The 22690-nt window shown below is 35.2% G+C and overlaps 1 protein-coding gene across 1 annotated transcript; it reads left to right on the top strand.

The window, feature by feature from the left end:
* The first annotated feature begins 10019 nt into the window (after positions 1-10019).
* LOC127412894 (C-X-C motif chemokine 14-like) lies at positions 10020-16440 on the top strand. Its single transcript, XM_051649593.1, has 4 exons — positions 10020-10324; positions 11336-11441; positions 14531-14644; positions 15326-16440. Exons 1-4 carry the CDS (start codon positions 10261-10263, stop codon positions 15339-15341), a joined length of 300 nt encoding a protein of 99 aa, XP_051505553.1. The 5' UTR covers positions 10020-10260; the 3' UTR covers positions 15342-16440.
* Positions 16441-22690: the final 6250 nt, after the last annotated feature.

Below are 22690 nucleotides of genomic sequence, written 5' to 3'. Positions count from 1 at the left end.
TGCCTGAAGGACATAATATTGTGGATTATGGCTAAAAAACTTTCTAGAACTAAATGAGATTCTGGATCAATAGCGTGATTATTACAACAAAAAAAAAAATGGGTTTTTTTTTTTTTTCACTTAAGTAAAAAACAATGAAGTTGTGCATTTTTGGGGAAGATTTATGTTATTTAGAACTTATTTACCACTAAATTACTAAATATAATAAGCACATTTTATATTATCTTCAATTCAATAAAAACTTCATTTCAGTAAATTGAAAAAAATGTCAAAACATAAAAATATGTGATGCATTGGGGGTCTCTGTTGACATCTGCTGGACTAAAAATAACAATTACATGAAATGACAACTATGGCCAGTAGATGGCTTCAGTGCTGCATGCACTGGCTGATCTCTATAAATCAATAATCTATAACACGTAATTTCTTGATATTATCATAAGTTATGCATTGGATATATATTTAGATATTATAAAAACAATTATTTGTCAAATTCTAGCATTTTTTTTTAAACCACTTGAGATGAAGTGTCAGATTTTTCAATGATGCTCCAATATGCTGTCAAACCTGACCATGCTGCCTTAGTCAAATCTGACTGTGCTACAAAGAAAATAAATTATTTTGTTACCGGTCATTTATTTCAAACATCAAAATTCTAGCATAAACTTTGACACACAGGGGTCAAACTTAGACTTAGACCTGTTTGGTATGTGTGGACAGGTTTTTCTACACTTGTTAGGATCAAATGTCCTCATTAGTAACAAAAATAAATAAATAAATTCCTCCTAAATGAATCAGATGATGTTGATCTTCAAATCTAGTGATGTGCACATGTTTGTGTGATGGTTAGGGTTAGGTTTGGAAGTAGAGTTGGGAAAATAGAAAATGTCATTAGCCTAATATGAAATTAATGGAAGTCTATGAGATGCCCTCACTAAAATAGTCAAACAAACCTGTGTGTGTGTGTGTGTGTGTGTGTGTGTGTGTGTGTGTGTGTGTGTGTGTGTGTGTGTGTGTGTATTTTCTGTCCGTTCTTCGTGCTTTCAGAGTCCCTGACCCTCTGCTCACGATCATTAAGGACCTTCATGATGGTGAGTGGGCCCGGGTAAAACTACGTGGCCGGGAATCAGAGCCATTCCCTGTACACCTTGGGGTGCGACAGGGATGTCCTCTTGCTCCCACATTATTTAACATCTATTTTGACCACATAGTTCATGAAGCCTTCAATAGCTGTACAGGAGGAATTTCCATCTGGTACAGATACAATGGGAAGCTGATCGATGCCCGGGTGCAGTCAAGGGATGGCTCCCTATTGCTCAACCATGTTATGTATGCCAACGATCTGGTAATTGCTGCTCACTCAGAGGAGGAGTTGGGGGTGCTGCTGCTGAACCTGGAGCTTGCCACTAACATGTGGGGCCTTACCATCAGACCCACCAAAACATTTAGGCTGACCTGCCTACGATCCATCCTGGGTTGTGTGAGGGGCTCACAAATCCTTGAAAGATCTGGACAAAGTCCCATCGGTGAGCTCCTCCGGCAGGCAAGGTTGCATTGGCTGGGCCATGTAGCCTGCATGCCCAGCCACCACATGCCTTAACAGCTTTTGTTCGGCCGGATTGAGGGGGCTAAACGGGCGCAGCACGGGTTAGAGAGGAGATGGAATGATGTGGTACAGGAGGATCTAGAGCTGAGTGGACTTGCCGCTGACTGGTACCAGCGGTGTCAAGATCGGCCTCTGTGGAGGAGGCTCGTGAAGGACGTTACTGGGCAGTTGGAGGCAATCGCCCTCCAACAACAACGGAGGGCGGAGGAGCAACGCTCACCACAATGAGCGGAGCGTTGGGTGGCTAAAGCACAGCAAGTTGGCACAGTAGGGGGCACAGGTGGTCCATCAGCCAGTCGTCTCAGTCAGTCGACCCGTGGCACCTGGGTCTGCCCCGTGACCTTCTGCCAGCAGGCTTTCGACACTTTACGTGGCCTCAAGGTGCACATAGCCTGGCACAAGCGTTGTGGTGATGTCACCGCCACTTAGTGTTGAATGGCGGTTGTTGTTGTTGTGTGTGTGTGTGTGTGCGTGTGTTGTATTCTCTCCCATCCATTTCCTATGGCAGGTCAATTTTGACCCAAACAATACAATTGTGGTTTCTGTGACTTTTCGAATCAAGTCCAGATTTTTTATTTATTTTTTATTTTTTTTTGTGTTCAGATAAGTGGAGGAAAAGTAACCCACTCAGATAAAGGATACCATTTTCATTAAAGAAGCAAAATTGAAATTGGTCAAAAATGACCGAAACAATACATGAGGGTTAAGCACATTTTATTCCCCAATTCTCATTATCGTAATGCATCCAGATGTTTTACTTTCACTATTCCCACTGTTTTCAATAATGATTCTCATTACTGTAACAGTTTTTTTTTTTTTTTTTTTTTTTTTTACTGTTTTTTATTACAGTTAAAAAAAGCTGTTGTACAATAAATTTTGAAATCAGCTAAATTAAAAGGGAGTACTTCTATGATGTATAAATATTTTACAATTTAAAATATTATATATATATATATATATATATATATATATATATATATATATATATATATATATATATATATATATTATATATATATATATAAATATATATATATATACTGTCTGAAAATAATGTCACAATTTTAAAAATCTTAATTGCCCTAAAAATAGGCTTCATTTTTGTTTTATATGCAAAATAAGATTTCTTAATCTTTTCCTTTGATTTTGGAGAAAATTAGGACAAGGACATTTTCTTGACAGGTTTCATCACCCAATACTGAAATTATATTTGGCTTTATCACTGAGACAGTCAACAAATGTTGCATCTGATTCAGCTTTAAAATATGACAAATAAATAAATGTGGTGGGAAAAGAAGCTTCTTCCAGCTCAGGGCTATTGCTAAATGAAAACCTTTCATCTCAATTTAATTGTCTCTGTAAATGGGAATCTGTCATTCATCTCACTTTCACCAGCAGACAGTCCAACAAGCTGCTAAAGGTGCCTTACTGCTAACTAGAACTAACAAGAGAAAATATTTCCCTGATTATGGCCTATCTTCACTGTCTATCAGTTCAATATAGATTTCAGTTGATTTGTCTTTAGAACTCTAAAAGATTTGACACCACTTTATTTATCCATCCTCTTTGACCTTCATTAATACCTCCAGGCATCCTAAATCCTCAAACAAGTTGCTTCTGTCTCACAGTCCTGATTAAAGTTTAAAGGTAATCATGGTTTCTCTGTTGCTTCCGAGAGATGATAGAGTAGTTTACCACTGTGTATTTGATACTTTGCTATTATATATTCAAAACCTGTCTTAAGACTGTCTCTTTAGCCTGTCTAAATTGTTGTGTTGTTGTGTTGAATCGTTTATTTGGGGTGAAGTATGTCATGTTTTATCTTATTTTAGTATCATGATTTTGACTTATACCACTGTGCAGTATTGTAGTCAGTATTTCTGGTCTTCAAATGTGCTGTATAAATAAATATCACTTGACCTGTATGCAATATCAAGAAATATCACACTTCAGATAAGGTTCTGGATCCCCAGATACATGGTTTTCTATGTGACTGATGACAGCATGATACTGTAGGACTATGACGTTCCAGAAGGCTAATTCAAATGATTTTTGTTGTCCCCTTTTGTTGCCTCCTCTACTCCATTACAAGATTAATGGAACCTGATTGACTTGTGCTATAATGATGGCTATATTGTCTAAGGATTTCCTTTTGTACTATACATTTTGAAAAGGCAGGCTTTATGAACAAAATCTGATACTAAAAGGATCACAAACACTATTATCCATACTTAGTTTTCTATTTATTTATTTTCATTCTTATTCTGTGTACTCTCACTTGTTTATTAATGTTTATTTACTTACAATGGACCCATAAAATAATTGGGCACTTTAGCCACACCTAAAAACTACATCACATAATGTGGCATTTATTAAAACACAAAAAAAAAAAAAAGCACAAACACACTCTTCAAGCAAAACATTTCACATTAAAAGGTTTGTTATGTTATGAATAATAAAGAAATATATATATATATATATATATATATATATATATATATATATATATATATATATATATATATATATATATATATCCTACTGTTCAAAATGAAGACAAAACAAATTTGGACACTTTTTGGTTGTCAAACTTAGTGTCCACAGTGAGTGTGATAAACTACACCTGTGGTTACTTGACAAGGTCCTGAGTCAATTTCAGGGGAACTGACTTCATACATCCACTTAAAATGACCTTGGGACCAGTTGGCTATAAGTATTGCAGAAATGGCTCCAAAAATAAAAGTTAATTCCAAGAGAAGGTCTATCAACTTTTGTTTGCAGATCCCACTTTGTGGGGATGGGGGCATGGGCGGTGTGTCTGTCTGCGGGAGAGGTAGAGCGGTAAGGCTCGTCACCTGGGCTGTCATCTCTTGTTATAGTGATGGCAGAGGGAGACCTGAAAAGGCCAATGGACACATCAGTAAGAGGAGAGAGACAGCAGAGAGAGTTGGCTGCGTGTGTCCGCTACTGTTAATGTGTACTCTCATCGACATTGTTTGTGTATGTATTTGGCCACTAAGAGCCCTTTTGTTTATGTTTTTATTTGATGCTGAAGAAGTAATAAAAATCCTTACATTGACTGTTCCGCTTCCTCCTGACTCCTCCCTTTCCCCCCGAAGATACGAACATTGTTACACACTTGTTTTGTCTGTATGTCTTCTTTAAAGCACTTTGTAAATGCTGATTTAAAAGGTGCTATATCCTTACTTGCTATAAATGCCAGTCCATTTTTAGATTTCTTTTGTGGTGAAGAAACTTACATAAGCACAACAACAAACTTGCCATGAATAATATGCAAATGTCCCAGAAGATGTCAAATCCACAACAGATAGGTGATGAATAGATCCAAAGTAGCACCGGTGTTATGTAACGTTATCAGCGATTAGTGTTCTCACCACATATTTATCTACTTACTGAAACCCAGCCATAACAAGGCTCTTGGAGTGAAATATATGGACAGAGGTATACACTAACTTGGCTGGCCTCTCTCTGCTTGTACAACGCAGAACAGATCAATCTGCATGATTCTGGTACAGTACTGTATGTGCTAATGCTCATTTTGTTTATTTTAAATGCGGAGACATTATTCTGTATCCAAACTTTAAACTGTGCTCTCTAAAATAAACTGTTATAAAGCTAAATTACTTGTGACACTGCAAGTCATAATATAGGCCTTTGAAGAGAAGTTTAGGGATCTTCTGTCACTTCCTTTCTGTCTTATGCAGTGTATGAAGCTAAGAAGGCCTCACTTTGCATGTTGTTAAAGGAATAGTTCACTCAAAAATTAAAATTCTCTCATCATTTACTCACCCTTATGCCATCTCGAATGTGAATTACTTTTTTCTTCATCAGACCATAAATGAAGATTTTAGAAGAATTTCTCAGCTCTTTTGGTCCATACAGTGCAAGTGAATGGGTACCAAACTTTTGAAGCTCCAAAAATCACATAGGTCAGCATAAAAGTAATCCACATGACTCCAGTGGTTAAATCAATGTCTTCAGAAGTGATTTGATAGGTATGGGTAAGAAACAGTGAAATATTTGTTTTCAATTCTTACTATAAATTCGTCTCCCTGCTCAATCTCCACTTTAACTTTCACATTCTTCTTCTTGTGTTATTGGTGATTCACATTCTTCATGCATACGCCCACTAGTGAATATTGATCTGTTTCTCACCCACACCTATCATATCACTTCTTAAGATATGGATTTAACCACTGGAGTCTTATGAATTACTTTAATGCTGCCTTTATGTTCTTTTTGAAGCATCAAAATTTTGGCACCCATTCACTTGCATTGAATGAACCTACAGAGCTGAAATATTCTTCTAAAAATCTTAATTTGTGATCTGCAGAAGAAAGAAAGTAATACACATCTGGGATGGTATGAGGGTGAGTAAATGATGAAAGAATTTTCATTTTTGGGTGAACTAGTCCTTTAAAGGCTGACATTCATTTGATTCTTCTAGCGCTTTCAAACTGTAATAGTAATGTATGCTGGAATTCTACGCAGTGATTATTTAGCATGTTCTCTCACAGAGCAGTTCAGAGGCCAAGTAAACATGAAGAATCCGAGAGCCCGCAGGCCATTAGCTAACCTGATTACTGTAAAATCATTACGTGTAATTACAAACACCACCCTTCTGCGGCAGCAAGTTGCACAGACGTGTCCGATCAGGAAAGAGGGAGCCGCTTTGATGCTTGTTGACTTGCGGATTTATGCTTTGTTGTGTTATGGTGCATCCCATTTTATACCAGAGATTAGTGCTAATAATAAGCAGTGCATTGAATATACTGACAAAGTACGACAGTTAATATTGCTCATCAAGATAGACTGATAGCCTACGTCACTGTGCAATGTAAACATAAAGGTTTGGGATGAATGCATTAGATAATGAAACAACAACAACATTAAGGTAAAACGAGCCTGAGTGGGTGGGAAAATAGCTTGTTCTGAAACAGAAATATAACACTTTCATGTACAGTCACGCTATCGCATAAAGTCAAATAATTATAACACAATATTATCTCTGGCTCTCCCTTTCCCAGACAATTGTAAGATGGCAGAGATAGGCCTACTGTTCCATCCATGTCAACCTCAGCTGTGGTCATTTTCAGACTGACCAGATTTCAATGACAGGATATTCTCTCACCTGATTATTGTAGAAACCAAATATATTTTTCAAAAAGAAGGAAGAAGGGCTGTATGCCAAAAATGGCCTTTGGTCTAACAGGTCTATAAACATACCAAGAGTAATTGCTCCAATATGCTTGTCTGGAATGAGCTGCATATATTGTGAAGGGTCAGTTGGGTGCTTTCAGACAGAGGCAGGTGGTAGGGCTGAAGGATTGTGAGGCAGTGATTGATGGAGAATGCTTTGCACTGTTGTCAGCAGGTGCCTGGGGCAGAGAAAAAATAGCAGATTTGATTCATTTAAAGCCGTCACTAGAACTGGGAATGTTTATTTCAGACCAAGGCCTTCTATGTGCATCTTGGCTCCTTATTTAGGTAACCTGTTTGTATTAGTATGTTGTATATGTATATAACAAGTTAAACTGTTTCATTGGTAGGGACACCTAAGCCATGCTTAAATATGTATGAATGCCAGTGCATTAGATGTCAAAGAATCAATCGTGGCATTTATTTGAAGAAAGATAAAAATTTTCTTTAAATCCTTGTCTATCTCTTTCTTCTATGCTAGCTTCTATACATACTTCTCCAGCCACTTTGAGAACTTGGCAGTGCAATATTGCAAATATTGTTGACTTTTGTATGACAAATTGCATGCTATGTTCTTATTTGTAAGTTGCTTTGGATAAAAGTGTCTGCTAAATGACTAAATGTAAATGTACATGTAAATATAAATACGTTTCTTAGGTTTTACAAATATATACATTTACTGTTCAAAATGAAGACAAAAAGTATTTAGACACTTTTTGGTTGTCTAACTTAGTGAAACAAACTTGGGGACATTTGGTTACACATTTTTGCAAAAAAAGGATGAGATTTTTACTTATCCAATGCAAATTCAAACAAACAAAACTTTTCAGTATATTTTTATTGAAAACATGGTGCACTTGTTTGTTTTATCATAACAATTCCATACCACTTCTGCAATGCTTATTCCTTTAATATTTTGTGCAGTGGTTAGTGGACAGTCTCAGCTTAAATAATAAAGAGCTAAAGATCACTGCCTGTGTTTTTGGTATGACTTATAACATAAACTGCAACTGACGATTTTAGTTGATTTGGGTTAAATAGGGGCATTGGTATAGTCCGTTACTATTAAGTCTACTACATGCTGGATAGAATGGAGGACAGCTTGACATACTATTTGCATGCTTTTCATTTCTCCTAGACCTCTGGATCGGCCACAAACAGACATGAAATGGACTGAGGCATGGCTGATGACAGCTGGCTCTTGTCCGCAGACACAGCTACTCAGATGGTTCACTTCATGCCCTCCAATCATCCAGGCATGAGAAGTTAACTAGAAACAGTCTTCTCAGGAGTATCATTTGCAGACCTAAAGACTGTACGGTGCCAGTGAAGAAAACAGTAGGAATCCGTACAAAATTTGAAAAGGAATAAAAAATTAAAGAGTAATATTGACTTCAACGAAACAAAATAAATAAATAATATATAAATATAATATATATATATATATATATATATATATATATATATATATATATATATCAGTACATTTTGCTACATCACTGAAGATGTAATGTTATTGAAATGTTATTGAATTATTTATAGAAGGAAATAATATAGGTCAGCAAAGGTCTTTCTACAGGTTCAGTCATTTACATTTGTCTTTTATCAACCAAGAATGCATACTGAATTAAGTTTTCTGACAAACATGGAAAGTCTGGTGGCTAACTCTTTTACTTTGACTCTGTAAGCTTCAATATGCTAATTAAACAATCATTTTAAAAAATCAGTTCTGTAATGCTGATCTAATATCATCCAATATTTGTATAATATATGGTAAATAAATAGCTGACTATGCCTTCTTACAAATTAATTAGTCCTATGCCTCTTTTTTTTTTTAGCATGATTCCTGGCTGTCCAACATTAGGTTTTATAAAAGGCCTGCCTTAGCAACTGTTGTTTTGTAACTATTATGATCATTGAAAAAAAATGATAAAATGCCAGTGATGACATAATATAAGGGTGGATATTAGTGTAAACTCCTAGCAATTGTCGCCAATGTAAAATTGTGTGTAGGCTAAGTGCTTTACATGAGCACCAGAAGCCCAGAATAGCACTCACCTGACTGAAACCTTATTCTCCAGGTCCAGCTTACCGCGGAACTGAAGCATAACACATTTTTTTGTGTTACATAAAGGACAATCCAAAGTAAATGATGCAATGCATTACACCATTATTACCAATTTCATGAAAGCTATTTTAAAATAGCCTAGTTTATAGATTTAGCCTAGTTTAAAGGTTTCACAGTTAAATAGCCCAGTTTGTAGATGTAATTACTTAACTGCATCCAAGAAAGAAAGAACAGGGTTTGTTGAAGGAATTTTCCAGGTTCATTCCAAGTTAAGCTCTATCGACAGCATTTGTGGCACAATGTTGATTTTTAAAAAAACATTTATTTCGACTCGTCCCTCCTTTAACATGATTTTAATGTGATAAAATCGCTTGCTAACATTTTCCATGTAAAGTTATATCCAATTTTACAGCTTTGTTGCCATGATGACGTAACGCTGTCAACACTAAAACCCTACGACCGTAAAAACGATGATTTAAACAACTTTACATCTAAAATAATACATGAGTTTTAACAGAAAAATGTATGTAAGTGCTTTAATAAAATTATAAGCTTCACACACTTCTTTTTAAACGCCCCAAAACTTGGCCCCATTCACTTCCATTGTAAGTGCCTTACTGTAACCTCGATTTTTCTTTTTTTTTTTCTTCTTTTTTTTTATGAAAAGGAGAAACGAGTCGAAATTAACTTTTGTGGTAATCAACATTTTGCCACAAATGCTGTCGAATGAGCTTAACTTGTATTGAACCCGGAATATTCCTTTAAACGGAGTCTTTATTAATGTAAACAAATTAGGAGAGTTTCGCCTACTAAATGTTCTGAAAGCCAATGTAATTATCTCCCCTGACAACATACAGACCCCTTAATAAACTTTTTAACTCAATTTCATCTCAAACTGTCCTTAACCTGGACGTTTCTTTGGCGATAGATAGACTACAGACTGTCTAAAAACCTAGTGAGCTATCTGTCTACCTAGACACCATGTCGGAACCTCGACAGCGTCTTTGTGGTCCAAAAATGCTGTCTACGTAGGCAACTCACTAGTTTTTGAGACGCAGCCACGGTTAATTCGTCAGCGGGTTCTGCATATCAATGAGACGCAACTGAGCGTATGTTTATAGAAGCTCACAGCAGCGCTCGAGAGCGGCTCATCAACTCGAGAACAGCGCGCGCAACGGCTCGCGTGACGTGTAGCGGAGCTTATTCAGCCTGCCGATTTTTTGAACTACTGACATCACAGAGAGCTAAAGAAAAGGTAGAGACACTGTTTACCAGATTTTAGCTCACAATACTGCTACTGTTTGATTGGATTTGAGGATTGCAAACAGACCTGACGCTGCTGGAGGTTCTTATCAAACTATTGGGGATGAGTCGCTGTACAGCCGCTTTACTTTTGCTGGTCATCGCCGTTTATTCACTGAACACAGAAGGTAAGTTTATTGTGTGTTTAGTTATATGACAAATATACATTTATCAACAGTAAAGGCCCTATATTAAATGTAGTATTTCCCAGTGTAGTGAGGTTTATTATTTTGAACTATTTTACTCTTGTTAGATATCAGTCTCATCCAAAGGAGGCAAGAATGCAGACATATTTCTTTTCTCATTTAAACCTTCTGCTTTATCAAATGTTTACCCATTTCCAGCAGAATAACAGCGTCTTATGCTGGTCCAACTTTCAAACATATCTATATCTCCTTCCCAGATAATCTAGTTTATTCGGCAAAATTTGGCCAGTGGTAGTAAGAAGTGCCTCTTTGTCTTGCTGGATGAGTTCTTGTTGGCTTCTGTCCTAAATGGCTATTTAGAGATGATGCTGAATGGAGCATGGCAAGATTGATGAGGGTTTAGATGTAGGTCACATGTCTTTTTAGCAGCTCACCTGCCACATAGCCAGCATGCTGGAAGAGAGTAAAAAACAGTAAAAGCCAATTTCATGAATCACCATATCAATACCCGGTATCGCTTCATCTTCATGTCAGTTTTGAGATTCTTTGCGCTCATGTACAACAACAGGATGGTGGTGTTTAAAAGTTAGAAAAGTGAAACATCTGAGTGAACGTCATTAAGAAATTCCTGATTCACCTGATTCATGTTTTGCTGAATGAATATGTTTTTATCTTATTTTAGTGCCATTAAGATAACAGATTGTCTTCTATGTCTTATAATATGACAAATATACATTTATCAAATGTCTTTTTTGTTGGTTTTGCATTGAAGTACTAATAATGACATTTTATGACAGCAAGCTTTTGGGGATAATACATGTATATGCTTAATTGTCATGAATTTGGCATGAAAATAAGCTGAATTCTTCTGAATTTGTGATTTCTTTTGATTTTGGAGTGAGTAACGCAACATTTCTTGACAGTTCTCTTGAGATTCATCCATCTACTGTGTGATTTTTGCAGACTAAACCATGCTTTTTATTCTTTTCGCAGCCTATAAGTGCAGGTGCACGAGAAAAGGCCCGAAGATTCGATATAAAGATGTGCAGAAGCTGGAGATCAAGCCTAAACATCCGTACTGCCAAGAAAAAATGATATTGTGAGTTTCAAAAAAATGATTTCGTTTAATCTCGCTTCCTCATACCAAAAAACATATTTGTGGAAATTATGGCGTTAAGATGTTGTGTGACAAATAGTTTATACAGCTGTAAAGCGTGTTTAGTGTACATGTGTATTGCAGTATACGACGGCACAGGGTTCTTACTGGATCATTATTGTTTCTGTATGTACAGAAATATTTCCAAAAGGACTTTAAACAAATGTTCTGGCTTCAATAAAAGTTCAGATTTATTGACAGTATATGTGGCATTCTCTTGAATACCACAGAAAATTATTTCAACTCATCCCGCAATTCACAAAAAAAAAAAAAAACAACAAAAAAACAAACGTAAATAATGTTTTCAGTAATGCATTTATAATGGAAATCTATAGAACAAGGTATTTTGGAAAGTTCAAAAGCAAAAATGTGAAGCTTATATTGAAAAACTTACAAAGAAGTCAATAAATGTACAATTTTTAAATGAGTATATATTTTAGAAATGATACATTTGTTAATTGTAATCTTTCCTCATTGTGTAAATGTCAGTGCAGTTCATAAAATAGTGGGTACCAGCTGGATAAAACAGGTCATACTAGCCTAAGGCCAAGGTGGTCTACCAGCTCTAAAAATGTTGACCTCACTCCCACTGGATTTTAGCCCAGCTGATCAACTACCTTAACCAGCTTGGAACAGCTAACGATCATAAATGACCAGCTCTGAGCAGCTAGAAACCATGTTTGGATTTTCCAGCAGGATTCTGATGAGAATTTAGTGGCACACCTGAAGTGTTAAATATAGTGTAATCTAGATGGATGCCTCAGCATGGTTATGTTACAAAATTGTGTTCTGTTTATGAAGCCCATATAATATCCCAAAAAAAAAAAAAAAAATTCTCTGAAGTAAATCAAACTTGTGTTGGTGATGAAGGTTTCCACTTTGATATTAAACATAACTATAACATACTCTTCCATCTGCTGGTCATTGTAGAAATTGCAGCTTAAGTTATGCGCTCATATACAGAGCCAGGGATTTTTAGATTCAGTCTCTATTGGTGAGAATATTCTGAAATATAAGATATCGATTTCCAAAATACATTCTTTTCAATTAAAGTTTTATTTTGATAAGCCATGTAATATATGTAATAATTACATTACACATTTAGAAGAAGTAGTTCTGCTCATGTGTTTCTCTGAGATTTTTAATAATCTTGTTCAAATGTGAAACGTATTTCTTATTAAAACGGTTAGTCACTTCTTCATTTACCTCCTCGATTCAGGTGCTAAATGTGTGATAATTTGAAGATGATATAATTGCCATTGTATAAAAGTTGGTAGTTATATTGTGTATGATGGATATCACACATAGTATAGAAATGCATTATAATATTTCACTAACTATAATAGTAAACATATTGAACCACAACATTTTTCTCTATTTATTAGCCTGTGGCTCAATCGAAAGTATTTTAACCTCAATGTCTTAGTTAATTAATCCTTCAGCATCTATTTAGCTTATTTGTCTAAAATTTGTGAGCTCTGGCCTCTGAGAAAAACAAACACAAAATGTTCCTTCTCTCCAGTACACAGCACTGGATTCTGTCTGTGACTGTGAGTTTAACATTCTAGAAGCTTCTCCAGTCCCACATCAGCTCCAGCTCTATTTTAAGAGTCCAGCAAAGAGTTTAGAGTCAACAAAAATTTTCTTTTGGCTGCACAGGTGATTAATAAAATGGCAGTCATGATAAAAGAACAGGACCCTTTGAGAGAATACTCTGTCAGTCTGCTTCATTGACTTCACATAATTCCAGCAGTTTCATCTGGAAAATACAGAGGCCTTTAAAGGACAGGGCAGGAATTTGCATGCCCTTGCAATAAGTTTTGCATTCCCTCGCAATAGTTTGTGTTCCTTCGCAACAAGTTTTGTGTGCCCTCGCATAGTCTGCGTTCCCTCGCAATAGTTGTGTGTTCCCTCGCAATAAATGTACCATTGTTTTACTATAGAAACCATATTTTAACCTTTATATTCATAGTAAAACCATAGTAAAATACAGGAAAATTAAAACTCTGGTAATAAAAATCATAATTTTGTGGTTATTATGGTTTTATTACATAGTAATCACAAGAATTACTATTGTTAATCTCTAGTAAAACCACGGTTACTATATGAATACAGAATACTGTATTAAAAACATGATTTCCGCCAAAACAACATGGTTACTTAACTTATATTTCATAGTTACTTAGTTAATATTAATATAGTTAAACCATTGTTGCCGTAAAAAAATTAAAACAAAACATGATTAACCTACAAAATTCATGGTTACTACAATATTATTATTGAACAATTATTTCCACCAAAAACTATGGTTAATACAGTCTACAATATTACTATAGTAAAGCTATAGTTCAACTATGATATTTGTTTAGTTAAACCATAATAACCACAAAATTATGATTTGTATTACTATAGTTTTTGTTTTCCTGTATTATCACTATGGTTTAACTTTGAATATCATGGTTAAAATATGGTAACTGTAGTAAAACCATGGTAAATTTATTACAAGGGAACGCAAAACTTTTGCGAAGGCACACAATACTTATTGCGAGGAAGCGCAAAACTTATTGTGAGGAAACGCAAACTATTTCAGAAAAAAAAAATCCTGTCCTGTCCTCTAAGGCGCTCCGTAGGAAAACAACTTCTGAATGGTATCATCTTCCACTTTGGATTTCTATTTGTTGACCAGTCAAGTATTTACTATGCTGAGTCCCCTCATAATCTCTCAGTCCTGACACACTTTGTCAGGTTGTCCTTTTCTCAAAGCAGATTTCATTTTCGTCCCTCTGCACACACCTATTTGAGTAATGCTTTTATTTAAAACCCTAATTAGTAAACATAGTTATATCTGGTAACAAATGGTAAGAGCATTTTCATAATAGTGATATAATACACATATGTTTATGAAAATCCAAATGTATTGTTGCCTAATATCCAGTATTGTTTGAATAATATTCTCCACTTCTCACTTCCTGTTTAAACATCTACCTTTGTCCCCATCCACTCATCTGTGATTTTTCTTCATGTATTTATAGCGTCACAATGGAGAATGTGTCCCGTTTCAAAGGTCAGGAGTATTGCCTGCATCCCAGACTCCAGAGCACTAAGAACCTTGTCAAGTGGTTCAAAATCTGGAAGGACAAGCACAGGTAGGCTTCCGTTCTATTCATTGCTCAATATACATGACTGCTTGCAAATATCTTAAAGATGAAGAGTGTATTTCTTTCAGTGTTAAATTACTTCCTCCTATTCCTGCATAATAAAGTATATAGAGACAGCTTTAAGTGAGTTTTTCGTAGGTAGATTTCCCCAGAAAGTGTAAACACTGTTGCTCTGTGGTGTTATTATTTTTGCAAATCACTTTGGTGCCACTAAAGGTACAGACATTACACACATCACCTTGTAAGTCAACTGGAAACATTGTTCGCCACCCATTATACTTCCGTAATAGGACGTACTATATTCACAAGTGCAACAGGATATTCAATGAGGAATTGGAGAAGATCCAATCAAGAACTGATTGGACTGTAAAAAGTTCCAGGGGGTTGGAGGGGAGGGGTTGAAAAAGTAAGCGGGATTTGTGATGTCAGCCGAAATGAAAAGTTGTTTCAGAGGCAGAGCAAGTTACATTTTGATAAAATCAAGTACCGCCCATTTTGGGTACATTTTAATTTCATGCTGACTTTAATAAAGGCCAGTATTACAAATTGTCTACAAAACGGTTTGTCTATGCTAATGTATACTTCTATACTGTTATATGACTGTACTATACTACTATATGGAGTGCTTTACCTCTCAAATCTATTTGCTTGTCTTTTTTCCCCTTTTAGGGTGTATGAGGCCTAAAACGTTCAACATTATGCACAAGGCTGAAAACATTGTGGGATGCACAATACTACCAGTAAACCGTGGACGACTAGAGGACCAATATTTTTAGAGCATGACAAGGCATATACCCAGAAAAGCTTATAATAAAGCACTCTACTCCATTTTTTAATTCATATTAATGTGGAATCATTTATAGTCATACAAAATTTGTATTATACAGTGTAATTATAAGCCACATGTGCCAGTTATGGCAGAGAAAAGTCCCTTTGGATCAGTGCCATCTGTAAGAAGTGATCATTCATTACATTTTTGTGTAATGTTTTCTGAAGAATCAGTTTTTGGTGTGATTCATTGTGTTGTCCCATTTAAAAGGGGTCATTTGAAACTTAGGGTTCTCACAGCATAAAAAGAACAGAAAGGTAGATGATGTATAAATATTATTTCCGGAGAAATGTGTGATATCATGCCATCATTCAACTGGCAAAAGGAGGCATCATGTTCTTCTTCACAATCATTTTTGTTTTCAAAAATTTTCTTTTTTTCATAGGCTTTTGACCATGCACACTGTGTCAGAGTTTTTTTTTTTTTTTTTTTTTTTACTTATTCAGTTATTACTCTTAATACAATATGGGGAAGTGAAAGAGATGCACTACAAAATAATATAAACCATTTAAATCATACCATACCTTTACTTTGTATTTACACATATACTTTGCTCCTCTGTGGAAATGTACTGCCACACTACAAACTTATGAACTTTGGGGCCTGCAGTGGATCATGTGTTTAACATGAGGTTTTTTATTTAATATGGCCCTTCTATCAGCACATTATGAACTACATGTGCCTCCTCTATGAGGTGTGCAGTTTTTGTAAGCTGTTGGTTTAATTTGTTCAGTATGACTATATTTTTTGTATGTTTGTTTCTTTGTTTGTTTGTTTGGTAAATGGAATGTTTCTCATTTCTTCTTGTACATCAAATTGTATGTATAAGCACAGAAATTGTTTTTTGTGTAAAGACCACCTTGCCTAGTCTAGCTTGTTCAGAATTTCTTAGTGGAGCCTATGTATTGTATCACAGGATTGTTTTACTATTTAAATAATAAATAATAGAAATGTTTGTGTCTCTGTGTTTGAAATTGCCCACCAAACACAACTTCAATCCAAGGAGTGTAATCTTAAAGCACAGCAATAGCCATATACTGTATATAAATGAGAGGGTGTCTCTTATTAATGTTATCACTGAATTACTTTAATTGCTTAAAAATGTTGTGCTAACATTATTTTGGTTGAAAATATAGACTTAAGTGACAATCACTGAAATCCAAGTATACAAGAAAAGGAAAGAAAAAAATGGCCAAATTTGGCAAAATAATGGTGAAGATACAGTTTTTGGCTGAATGCAAAAAGGTTTCTTGAAAGATGCTTATATTTGAAGCATGTTATAGTTCTATTGATTATATAGTGTAGTCTTGTTTTTTAAAAATGCAGCTGGAAGAATTCAATTCAGTTGTATGTGTGTATCAAAGAAGTTTTTATACTCACCCTGCAGTCTGTTTGTCCTAACGCCCGATGTATAATGCCCCAGATGGGAACATTATAAATAAAATACAGTATATGCAGTGGCATGCAGTCTGCCTATTTATACCTTTCAGAGAGGGGTGACATAAATGTAGATGGAACATGTATTTAAATTATGAAACATTCCTCCTCCAGTTTATTAAAAAAAAAAATATGCATTTAAGAAATAAATGCATTAAATGTAGGGAATTGTTATTATTAACAATGTCGGGTTATTGTAAAGCTGGAGTTAAGATCGGAGTTTTTTATGTGGAATTCCTCTCCACTGTCCTCTCTCCATTGAAAACAAACTGCACACTGTAGAAGTAAACACAGGGAAGCGTGAAAAAAATAAATGATAATAATACAAACAGGCAAAAAAAGTGCAGAGACCTCCATGTTTTCCAATGAATAGTTAAAAATGGATTTCTGTTCATATAACTTTCTGACAATATGCATTTAGATTTTCCTTTTGATTAAAGGTTTGCACCTAACTAGCTACATTTCATACAACAGTCTCTATATTGGGCCTCTAGAGCTTTCCAGAGCCTTTGGGATTCCCTTTCCCCGGAGTGGCAGTGATCTCTAAAGCCACTTAGCACTTAAATGTTATAATGCATCTTTCAGACTCTTGAGGCTATACCATCAAATGTCAAACATTATAAGTTCACAGATAAATGTTCCATGTATTTTTGGTATGTTTACACACAGCATATCTCACAGCATATAGCTTTTATCCTGACTGACACAACCTTCAATTTAACCCTTAAAGGTCTTTAGTGACCTGGGACCTCATTTCACCCTTGTACCTCATTAATATTTTGGAGTTGTGCCCACATTTCTTTAGTATTCCTCAATCTTTCTATTATAAATAGTATAATAAAAAATAAATAAATAAATAAAGGCTAAATTGCGACACATTTTTGTATTTATATTGGCTTCAGTACCAAAAGTGTTTAGGGTCCCTAGGTATGTTTTTTTTTTTTTTTTTTTGCACTTCCATAAATTATATTTTTATGATAATTTCATATCTATATACATTTACAATCACCGGATATCTATTTCTTTGTTTATTACAAGAGAAATTAGTACTATATTCATACAAATAAATACTATATCACATTGATTTTCTGTGCAACAATGGTGAATTATCAGCATCTCATATGCATGTACACATACGTAATATACATGCTATTTCTTACTCAAGGCAGCGCTGTTGTTTCAGTGGTTGACTTGATTTACATTTGACATTGCTATTTGATGAAGAAACAACACGGAAGTAAACTATAGCAAGTATAATACACGAACAGTATGATATGACTATTGTCATTTGGGTGTACTACTGAAATTATGTAAATTCTGCATCTATTTAGACTCAATATGTGCCTGAGAAAATACTTATGTGTAGCTCAATATGTGTTTGACAGCCAGTTGTCTCATGAAATTTGAGTGGGAAAATAATAAATCCTGTTCTAGATTTGTCCTGATTTGTTGCATTATATGTTTGATATATGAAAAATAAAACATCAAAATAGATAAATATATTTTATTCTATTGTTTTCTAATTGTCTTGAAAATATTTTGAAAATGGTACACTATCTGGGGATTTTGTAGATCCATTTGTGATAGATATACATGCTGGGTCTCTAAAGAAACTAATATGTGAGTGTTTGGTGAAATTCCCATGCATTTAAGGGTTAATTGAAGCACACTTCCAGTTGTAATAATGGATGTCAGTGGTGGAGGACAGGGTGAGGATTAAATTCCTAACCTTTTTCTAGTCACATGAGAAGGCAACATACATGGCACACAGAATATCATACTAACATACTACTCAACCATACTTCTAAAAAAACATGCAGTTTGCAGTCAAGAATGGGTTTAATCTGAAACTTTATCATTTAATAACAAAACTGACCAAAACGACACTTTAATAACCTAAATATGGGCTAGTGGGTCCATACTGATGAGAAAAGGGAAGACATGTACACATTAGAAGAAGAAAAGGGGGGAAAAATAGTTTCAGTTTGTTTGCAAGTATGTGAGCAAACACTGGGTGGCGCTCTAGTTTAACATAAATTAGTAGCCTACATTGTTATGTGGCTGGTTTGATTCAAAATTTTAAGTTACAACACTGAGAATTGTGTTATTTAAATTGTGCATCGTTTGTATTAAAACCGTCTATTCAAATATAAACATGGCACTTAATAAACACAACTGTGCTTCATTACGTCAGGATAAAAAGGGAAACCGATTATGTTCATGTTCATTGCTTGCACAGTTAGCACACTTTTATTAAACTGAAAAAGGGTTCCCGCTGTTTTCAAGGCACAATTCTCCAGGTCATTTCCAGGACATTTCGTGTGTCCAACAGATAGCAAAAACACACGGATTTTTTTTTTTTTTTTTTTCTTATTTCTATATTAGATAGTTTAATTAAATGTTACCATCAAAATGGTGTCTAATCAAATGAATTCATTAAAAAAATAATAATACTTTTTTTTTTCTCAGAGTACAAACCGAAACAACACTGGAGATATTTTTGTCAAATGAGTTGCTGCACAACAGAACATCACAGATGTGAGATTTTGCTTTAATGCATTATTATAATTATTATTTAATTACAGTAAACATTACATTACTATACAGTAGTAGGCTACTATCAAATCAAATCCTTTTATTGTCACTCAACCATATACACAAGTGCAACAGTGGGTGAAAGTTTCGGGTGTGGTTCCAAGCAACATAGCAGTATGACAATTACAATAAACATCTGATTTACACATAACACAGTTTACACATCTTGTTACACAACACAGTATACACCTAATAATATACAATATACAGTATACGCAAAATAAAAAGACTGTATACAAATAAAATATATGTTGTGTTGACATTCAGCTGTCGGTTGATAGTCAGTTACCAGTGTGTTATTAAGTGAAGTATAAAATGTGAGTCCAGTCTGAGGCTAATAAAGTGCGGTGCTGATAATATGTATCGTGAGCGATCAGGAGTTCAAAAGTCTGATTGCTTATATATGTAATGATGTAAAAAGTGTTATAATTCATCAAACTTTATTTTGTCACTTTGTTTAAGAAAAAATTTGGTTCTTAGCCAGGTGCAGGAAGACTAAGGGATGGTCCATCATTTCATTATAGGGGAGGAGTTAGGAGTATATATAAAACTTATGCAGAATGGAAATTGCGACTGTTTTACACAGCATTTAATCTCGGTGTTTATCACACATTATATCGCACTACTTCCTTGTACTGCATGTATTTTTTTAGAGAAATGTTTATGTTCTTTTGTGTTGCCGATGTGGAATACCCCCACCTTGATCAATGGTATATTCCCCTGGTGCTGCACTCTTCAGTCTGCATGAAACATTCTGAAGAGAGATTGTGAAACAAGAACAAAGACATTTGTTGTAAAGCTGTCCCATTTTATGCTTGCAGTAAACAACCAAGAAAAGGCACTACTGGTATTTGTCCTTATTTGGGGTTGGTCCTCTGGTGCGTCTGGTATATATATATATATATATACACTGGCGGCCAAAAGGTTGGAGGAAACTGGTACTTTAATTCACCAAAGTGGCATTCAACTGATCACAAAGTATAGTCAGGACATTACTAATGTAAAAAACAGCACCATCACTATTTAAAAAAAACAAAAAATCAGTTTTGATCAAATCTAGACAGGCCCCATTTCCAGCAGCCATTACTCCAACACCTTATCCTTGAGTAATCATGCTAAATTGCTAATTTGGTACTAGAAAATCACTTGACATTATATCAAACACTGCTGAAAGCTGTTTGGTTCATGAAATGAATCTTAACATTGTCTTTGTGTTTGTTTTTGAGTTGCCACAGAATGCAATAGACTGGCATGTCTTAAGGTAAATATTAGGTCAAAAATGGTAAAAAAGAAACAGCTTTCTCTTGATACTCATCAGTCAATCATTGTTTTGAGAAATGAAGGCTAAACAATGCTTGAAATTGCCAAAAAAACTGAAGATTTCATACAAAGGTGTACACTACAGTCTTCAAAGACAAAGGACAACTGGCTCTAACAAGGACAGAAAGAGATGTGGAAGGCCAGATGTACAACTAAACAAGAGGATAAGTACATCAGAGTCTCTAGTTTGAGAAATAGACACCTCACATGTCCTCAGCTGACAGCTTCATTGAATTCTACATGCTCAACACCAGTTTTATGTACAACAGTAAAGAGAAGACTCAGGGGTGCAGTTATGGGAAGAACTGCAAAGAAAAAAGCCACTTTTGAAACAGAAAAATAAAAAGAAAAGGTTAGAGTGGGCAAAGAAACACAGACATTGGACAACAGATCATTGGAAATGAGTGTTATGGATCTTAACCCCATTGAGCTTCTGTGGGATCAGCTAGACTGTAAGGTGCGTGAGAAGTGCTCGACAAGACAGCCACATCTATGGCAAGTGCTACAGGAAGTGTGGGGTGAAATGTCACCTGAGTATCTGGACAAACTGACAGCTAGAATGCCAAGGATCTGCAAAGATGTCATTGCTGCACATGGAGGATTTTTGATAAGAACTCTTGATGAGAAAAAAAACTTCTTTTTTTTTTTTTTTTTTTAATTATAATAGTAATTTTTCATGTTATTAATGTCCTGACTGTACATTGTGATCAGTTGAATGCCACTTTGGTGAATTAAAGTACCAATTTCTTTCCATAACAGCAAAATCTGTACATTATTCCAAACTTTTGGTTGCCAGTGTATCTATATATATATACAACAGTTAGTTCAGGTCCTTGAATCTGAATGGACAAGAGACGTTCTATGAGTACTGATGGTCTCACACCATCAGCGCTCGGATGCTTCACTGTAAGAGCAGTGCAGATGTATTTAGAGATGTCTCTTTCTTTACATTTAATGTTGTGACATTACATATTTTAGCCAGCAGGTAGAGGCAAAAGACCATTTTTGTGTGTAATATGAGCCAGTTGGTGACATAAAGCGAGTCAGCGTCATTCAGTGTTTATATTCATTGTTTTATTATTATTATTTTATTTGTTTTTTGGTTGTTTTTATTTTATTTTATTTTATTTTTTATTTTTTTGTCCATTTAAATCAAGCGTTTACTTTGGCGTTTCTGTGAGTTTTTGACACTGGTTTCTTACCACCAGTAAGCAATTCGCTACATGTCCAAGTGAGATTAACCCCAAAAAGCTGTGATTCAACTAAATAAATACTGTATATAGTCTGTATGTGCTTCAGAGCACTCTGCTTTCTATCATCTACTACTACTACTACACACACACACACACACACACACACACACACACACACTCAGATCGCGCATGACCATCATGATGCAGTGTTTTCAGTGTTTGAGCATCAGGCTTCATACATTCATTTTGAAGGGCTCAGCACATGCAGAAATGTATTTATTTAATTAAATCGCAGCCTTTTGCGGTTTAATAATCACACTGGGGCAAATCACAATTTTAAATTGATTAATTGTGCATTGTGCAATTAAACTTTCATTTTAGTCCCAACAATTCTGTGACATTCCACGATTTATAGCTAATTCCATTTTTATGATTGGATTCTATGATTCCATCATTGGAGAATAAGCAAAGATGATTTCAGGTGAGCAGAGAATGTACATGAAAGAACTTCGTTCATGACAGTCAACCACTGATGTTTTTTCACAATGCGCAGCCGCTGGAAGTGACAAAACGATGGTAGCTTTTTATATTTGACACCTATCCCGAGTCCCAATCGTTACCTAGTTTTTGTACATGTAACAAAAACCTTGTTAGCAACAC

This window comes from Myxocyprinus asiaticus, chromosome 22 (assembly GCF_019703515.2).
Source record: "Myxocyprinus asiaticus isolate MX2 ecotype Aquarium Trade chromosome 22, UBuf_Myxa_2, whole genome shotgun sequence".
Taxonomy (NCBI): Eukaryota; Metazoa; Chordata; class Actinopteri; order Cypriniformes; family Catostomidae; genus Myxocyprinus; species Myxocyprinus asiaticus.
Note: the sequence above shows the minus strand (reverse complement) of the source record. Positions and strands in the feature narration are given on the sequence as shown.